At 37.9% G+C, this 8,039-nt stretch overlaps 1 protein-coding gene across 1 annotated transcript; it reads right to left on the bottom strand.

Annotated features, from left to right (window-relative positions):
• Positions 1-364: 364 nt before the first annotated feature.
• Positions 365-4,479, bottom strand: LOC135478087 (helix-loop-helix protein 13-like). The gene is made up of 3 exons (XM_064758358.1): positions 4,436-4,479; positions 3,767-4,227; positions 365-453 (listed from the first exon to the last, which is right to left on the bottom strand). The coding sequence occupies exons 1-3, from the start codon at positions 4,477-4,479 to the stop codon at positions 365-367; spliced, it is 594 nt and encodes a 197-aa protein (XP_064614428.1).
• Between the last annotated feature and the right edge of the window lie 3,560 nt (positions 4,480-8,039).

Raw genomic sequence — 8,039 nt, 5'->3', positions numbered from 1 at the left:
ACTATGAAAATAGCACTGGGAAACTACACGGAGATGACTCAAATAATAGACACTGTGCTGCACTGTCACATTCCCCAGCTCCATAAGAACGTAAAACACCTTTTTTTTTCAGTCGTGATGGCGTCAGTGGCTGCCGGAGTAGGGTCCCAGATATGGCCGCCTCTTCACACTTATATAGACCCCCTAACGTGATGTTACAGCGCTGACGGTGCCCTTGTTTGCCGGAGTAGAGGCCCAGTTCCGGACTTCTCTTCACACCTGTATAGACCGCCCACCCCCATGAGTTGTTACGGCGGTGACGTTGTCATTGCATGTCTTCAGACCTATATTGACTCCCATATATGTTGTTACAGCCGTGACGGTATCATTGCCTACCGGAGTAAGGGCCCAGATACGGTCGTCTCTTCACGCCCAGGCTCTCCCATTTGACCCATGACAATCGAGCCGTCAGATCTGCAAACGAAGATAATACATAAAACTTATTAAAAAGTTAGTGAAAATGTACATGAAGCAAAAATAATAAGAATGAGTGACAAATGAAAACCAACAGAAAATTGCCTTCACAAATATTATTTTTGGTACCGGTGCAAGTTTTCATTCCCCCCAGAAAATGTCAGAAAGTTTTCTTTTCCCATTGAAGAGTTTTACGGGCCAATTTTCTTCCAAAGGTCTGTCATATAACTTCGAGCGCCTGAAAATCCATTTAAACTCATTAGAATGATTCTAATCACCACAGATGAAAAGAGAGATATGAATTCTGTTTATTTTTGGCGACGTGAAAACAACGTTTAGGGAAGAATCGTGTTAAAATTCATTTATGATATTTATGCAGTTTTATTAAATATATGAACATCAAGTAGGTTGAAAAATTGTTGATCCCGCGAGAATTTGGCACATTTCATTCACGTTGTGGACTTATATTTATATATTTTAACAAGAGGTGTGGGAATGGCTGTGTATATTTAGGAAGAAACGAACAGCCTTGAACACAGATTTGTATTACTTGACACTACTAGGGAGAATCTCGTAATAAGAGGAAAAACATTTTATTAGGTACTTTCCAATTGATATATATAGTTAGAGACATGCAAGCTTTAGAAGTTCAATTTGGAGAATTTCTGTCTTAACTGTTTCTGTTGCTACATGTTGTCCTCTAGAGAATGACCTGCGGGGATGTTGTATATAGGTGTACATAGGGGTCCCAAATGTTAACGTTTTCTTAGTTAAATTAATCGCGGTCCTGGACAATGTAATCCATGCAATCAAAAACCATGCAGTTTATATATATATATATATATATATATATATATATATATATATATATATATATATATATATATATATATATATATATATATATATATATATATATATATATATATATATGTGTGTGTATTACATTTTTGTACTTCAAAAGAGGGTAAAAATATTAATATGTATAATTCCTAATAATAGCAGAAAATTTCACCTTTCATACAATATTAATATTGTGTTTAACTTCACTGTGCAACGTATCATTTTAATTTGCAGAATAAATATTTTTTATTTGTTTATATAATTTAATTTGTGATATGTATTTTGGATCGTATATTATTATGTTAAACAATAAATTATAGTAAATAAATAATATAAAAAATAATATTTTATGTTGTGTTCAAACGTGACTTAACGTGTGTTTTCCAATTATAAATATTATGTTCTGTATGCCGAATTTCTAATATATACCATTAAAATATTATTTTAATCAGCAAACGACAATACCACTGGAGCTATAGATGATTGCTTTTCTATTTTCGCATCACACCAAACTCATGATTTGTGCTTTCTGGATTCTGGAGAGATTTTTATCAACATTGTTTAGGGAATTTTGCCTTTCGAAACTTTCTGTACCTGGGATTTTATAGATTAATTTGTCTGTTGGTAGCCTTCAACTGTATTAAAAAACGGAATTAATTTAAGTTAAAAATTCATACTTTCGTGCGTTGTTTAAATATGTTTGTATATTAACTGTGACGAGAACAGCATTTTGAGTAATTCTAGATCAGTGGCTTCTAATATACTGCAAGTATATAATCATCCCTTTTTTAACTTAATTCCGCTTAAGCCATGGTACTAGGGAGTGTATAAGTTACTATGTAAGTATTTAGATGAACAGTTAGAATAAAACCTTAATTGAGGTAAATTGACAAGGGGCGGTATTTCACAATTACGCATATTTGCCAGCTATCACACTGTCGGCGCTTTTCTGGTTTTACTCTCCGTGTTGTATATTGTTAATCACATTGTATTCCTGCTTAAACCACGGTTCTTGTCTTTGCTCTAGTCTTTTAGATAGTTATATATAATTATAAAATTAATATGAACGGAGGGCTGTGCTTTTTAGTGAGGTACACAACTACAAATTATAAATAAGTAGGAGGTATACGGGAAGCGTCTTTAATTCCGGGAGAATTTTACATTTCTCTGTCCGTAAGATCTTGCACAATATGGGTGTTCCCCGACCCATAAATTTTACCACAATTGTATAAGTTGGTTTCCACTGGGCTTTGTCTGATTTCCTCCCACGATAATTCTAACCGCCGTCGTATAAGTGAGATAATCTTAAGTACGCTGTAAAACACCAATCAAATCAATAAATAGTTCATTCTATACGTAAAATGTTACTGAGTACCACGTTAAAACCCAGTAAAATGAACAAAAACCTAACTATTCGTTTATTTGCCTGAGCGGTTTGGCTGCGTGGTTTCCTTGAAAGAATATGTCATTTTATACGATGGTAGTCAGGTTGTATATTTATTTATTTATATGATTGGAGTTTTACGCCGTACTCAAGAATATTTCACTTATACGACGGCGGCCAGCATTATGCTGGAAGGAAACCGGACCACGTTCATCTGCAGGTTGATACAGACTTTCCCTGGTACGGCCGGAGAGGAAGCCTTATAAACGCCAATCAAATAAATAAATAAAGTACATGCTCACCAATGATGTTCCATAATTACGTGTGCAAAATTTTCCTGTAGTATCGAGTAGATAATTAGTACAGTACCCTTCACAATATACGTGGGAATATTTCCAAGTGTACGACGTTAACCAGCGGTCAAATAATAAATAAAAATAAATTCTTATAAATTTATAGTGTTCCATAATTAATTTTATGTGTGAGAAATTTTGCTGTAATATCGATCACATAATTAATACATCTAAATATATTTATTTGATTTATTTGGTTTGTGTTTTACGCCGTACCCAAGAGTATTTCACTTATACGACGTCGGCCAGCATTATAGTGAGAGGAAACCGGGCAGAGCCCGGGGGAAACCCACAACCATCCGCAGGTTGCTGTAGGCCTTCCGACTTACGGCCGGTACATCTTAATATACGTGAGTACGATGTTAAACAATGAAATCAACAAATAAAATACATCCTTGCCTCCGGTTAGGATGGTGGTCAGGTTTATAGGCAGTGAGTATATTTATTTATTTATTTATTTATTTATTTATTTGTTTATTTTATTGGTGTTTTACGCCGTACTCAAGAATATTTCGCTTATAGGAAATCAGGCAGAACCCGGGAGAAACCTACGACCATCTGCATGTTGCTGACAGACTTTAACTGGTACGGCCGGAGAGGAAGCCAGCATAATTACATGCGCGAAATTTCGCTGTAATATCTAGGAGATAATTAGAACGGTATCCTTAAATATATACCTCGAAATATTTTCGAGTATACAACAATCATGTAGATAAATAAAATACAGTCTTACCACTGGTGTTCCATGTGTATTCTTCGCTCGTTTTCTTCCCTTCTCGAAGACTTGTCTCCACAAATTCCAGCGGGTCGCGTCCTGAGAGCAGAATGTCGCGAAGGAGAGCGATGTAAGCGATGGCCAGCCGCAAAGTGTCGATTTTGGACAACCTCTTCTCGTAAGGAAAAGTAGGTACATGACATCGGAGTTCTTCAAAAGCCGTGTTGATGCTCATCATACGTTTGCGTTCTCGAATATTAGCGGCGTGTCTCTGTAGACGGTAAGGGCTACTGGGTGACAGAACAACCGGGTTGATGCCTTTCTGGTAGAGTTGTCTTGGTGAGCCGTATGGGTCGTAGCCGTCATCATAGGCACACTGGTCGTCCGCACCCTCTCCGAACCCGAACGTACCGACGCCACCAACGAGGTGTCTGCCGTCAGAGTTCGAATCCCCGATTGGGAAATTTTCATTCTGGTAGCTGTAAGCGCATGATGGAAGATCTTGTAGGTTTGGACACGATTTGGGACAACTAGCGTCCTGTCGCTCGTCTCTCTCAGGCACCGGAAACCATTCCGGACAAACCACTGACAAATTCCAGATGATTCTTGTTGGCGTCGAGAGTTATATTTGATCGACCGTGTTCAGCACTGCCATAGGCCTTTTCCTCAGAAAAACTTGGAAAATACCCGCAAACCGTCTCGTCGACTTGGGAAAACGTAAGCTCCGCCATTTTCGGGATGTCAACTGCAGCCGACTTTGCTTTCTGAAAGTTTTTTTTCCTGCGCAGGCTCTTCGCACTTCACAAACAAAACTCCTTGGTCCTTTTTACTTATTTTCGCATTTCAACGCACCGCCGCTTTAACAATGCATCTGACAGAAAAACACGACTTATCTGTGGATACTTGAAGATTTGCACTGCCTCCCTTCTTAGCTCGGATTTTTTTCTCTCTTTAAGCCGCGAATGAATTATAAACGGTGATTGGGTTCAGAGTGCTTGGAATCTTTCTGCCATGGTCAGACTCACTGATTATCGTGAAAGGTCTGGTGGTGATGTTTATATATACCTTACATGTCTTTAGAAAATGAAGTTGTCAATTTCAAATGTTAGAATCAATTAGCTCGCCTATCCTATCGGGCTCTTAGCAGCGTGGGGCCTATGACTGAAGACCACTTGTCGCGGAAGGCTTGTGGACCGACTTCATTTGTCCGTCCGCTGGTGTTGGCACGAGAGAACAGCGGGGGACAAACGTCGCTTAATAATCGGGTTTGTCTTCCAGCCAACACTTTGTGAATTTAGATGGCCGGACCTTCAGTAATAGATTTCTTTCTAGCCCACGGGTTAGGCTGGCCGCCAGGCGCGTCTTTGGATAAACCAGTTCACGATTCCCCAACCCTCAGTTTCTGCTTGTATAGGCACATCCCTATTGTAATTACAGCGGGTTTTAAAAAAGGGAGACGACAAATCCTAAATCCGTGTGGGCTGTGTCTGTCATTGGACATCCCCTTAACATCTCCTGACTTCCTTACCAGCCCATCCACAAGAAAAGAAGAATTAAGGACAAACGTGTTTTGTCTTCTATCGCAGTTCTCGATTTCAATGGGAATGCTGCATGGTGATTTCGATGGACAAGAAGTAATTACAGAAGAAAAAAAATCACAAGAGCCTGCATTTTGTACAGGACTGTTGAAAATTAAACGAAATAGTCAAAAGTTCCGGAGTTTAATTATGGAGACAAGAGGTTGAATTCAGCGCCAAACGGGTTAGGAAGCATCTTCAAGAGGGCGACAAACCAAACCCTGTTCCAGCGGAAAAAGGTGACACTTGACGCGTACACAGTTTTCATGTCGTCTGCTTCTTATAATTCCGCTCCACATAGTGTTTTCACCTCTATATTGTTTGGAGGTTTCCGAGCAGAAATCAAGAGCATAGCGGTTGATTCTTAACACGCTTTATTGCACTCTATCCGCTGACAATATTTTCTTTTCGCACGTGCGGGTAATGAAACACGGAAAGAATCAAGCTAGGCCCACAGTTCGAGCTAACAATAAACGATACAAAAAAAATCTGTCAAAACAGTTTTTGAGCAAATGAATGCTTTGTATTTTATTATCTCGCTTGTTCTTCAAAATATAAATAGTTCTAAAAATGCCATCGTCTGTACCCATGCTTATAGCTATGAATTTTATATTTATGCCCCCAAAAATATGTTTTATTTTCTTTATAAAATTTGTTGCCATATCATGCAACTGTACATTTACCGAACGGTGTGTAGACAGGTGAATATATTAAAACAAGTTATTAAAAAAAAACGCTAAATGTAACATTTTTAAACGCCCCCCCCCCCCCTGATAATTGAAGCCGTTGCATTATCTTTTGTCAAAGGCATTTCGTCTTCTGCAGGTGGTAAATGACACAACTGAATACGTTTTTTTAAAACCAATCTAAAATTCTGTATTGGGTTTGTGTTACCATTCTCGAGTCAGTAAAACATTCTTGAAGAGGCCGTTGAACACCAATCAAACAAAGAAACAAAAAAATAAATATATAAATAAAAATGAAATGTGCTGCACTGGTCCCAGTACTTGCATTAAATATCTTTTACTTATTTATTTCCATATTTCTGCATGACGAATTTACATAAAATTGAGTTGCATTGAGTTATTTTATAATTTACTGTAAACAAGTGAATTTTTTTAGCAATTTACTGACGTAATTTCTTTTAAATTAAAAATAGTGTTGTAACATCCATATATTCTAAATAGACTTGCACAACTGATGATAATCAGCGCATGTATTAAGAGTGTTTAAAATCTAAAATGACATTTGCTTGCTAATACATATTGCAGCATTTTTATATCAAGCTGCATGTGTCCATCGAGATTCATGGCAGTAATTAATTCACGTAATATTTTCTGTGTTTTTCATCTATTCTGTAATCTAGTTACTCTGACAGATCTATGCTCCTGTCAAGTACGTCCCATTGTGCTTCCCGATGCGCCGTGGTACCGCTATAACCTGTAGGGCGGGGATCCGTGGGGGGTTTCATGTCACTCTGTGGAAGGCCCATAAACATATCGCGGCTCAACGTTTCGCCTACACAGGTCTTTGTGTTAAACTGTTAATCACCGTGACGACCGCTATTATAAAGCATTGTGGGTTTCCCCTAAATGATTCGGTCACTCATTCTTTGATATCGCTGCCATATATCACACTCCCACACATTCGCATGGTCCTCTTTCTATACATTTTTGTTGTCTCGAGTAAATATGTCGGCCGTGCACACAGACCGCCTATATTTAAATCATCTGTCGAGGATTTTGTTTACCACACATTAATTCAATCTATCAATCAAGGAAGAGTTCAAGGCTTTTTTTCTTGTCTTCTTATAATATTCCACCTCTTTCTTATACCAGAGCCTAATATAGCTCTTGGTTGTTAAATATTAATAAACTGAATAGGGTAAATTTTAAAGCCAGGATTTGTATGGATGTGGATGAAGTGTCGAGGCACTCTGCGCATTTATTGCCACTCACAATCTCAAATCAACAAAAACTGCTTGGTGACGCAAACCTTTAGAACAAATCTTCTGTTGACACTACAGAAAATTGAGGATGAACATCATTTCACACTTATTTGTCCATTGTATAAATATAATAAAGAGAAATGTATTGCACAGTGTTATACTATCTGTCATGAAAACAGACATTTTTTTTCAACTGTTGACAACAGCTAATGTACAACAATAACAAAACTCTAAACTGTTTATTGACAGTAGTCTACCTGTTAATAATGTTGATGTCTTCTGTCCCTCATCACGAAGTGATATGTTACATATTTGTATGTTCATGGGTTCGATGCAATAATAATCTATCTACATTTATATTCGGCTTTGATAAACATCACTATTTCTTTTGATGGAGCTTAAGAGACCGTTGGGATTTGGACGCCAGGATGGCGCAATAACCAAGAAACTTCCCACCAATACGATCGCTGCGAGTTCAAATCCAGCTCATGTTGGCTTCCTCCGCGGCCGTACGTGAGAAAGTCTGCCAGCAACATGCGGATGATTTCCTCCCACCATTATGCTGGCCTCCCCGTCGTATAAGTGAAATATTCTGAAGCACGGCGTAAAACACCAGTTAAATAAATAAATAAATTTCTTTTTAAATGCATGCGCATTACACTTAGGTAATCTGTTCTGGGCTAAAACAGCGTTTTGTTTTTTGTCACACCAATGTCACGACAGGAGTGTGTTAAGTTTCAATTTTGACAATGTTATTTATCCTTAC

Source organism: Liolophura sinensis, chromosome 11, assembly GCF_032854445.1.
Source record: "Liolophura sinensis isolate JHLJ2023 chromosome 11, CUHK_Ljap_v2, whole genome shotgun sequence".
NCBI lineage: Eukaryota > Metazoa > Mollusca > Polyplacophora > Chitonida > Chitonidae > Liolophura > Liolophura sinensis.
The sequence above is the reverse complement of the archived record's forward strand: the minus strand, read 5'-3'. Positions and strand labels throughout refer to the sequence as shown.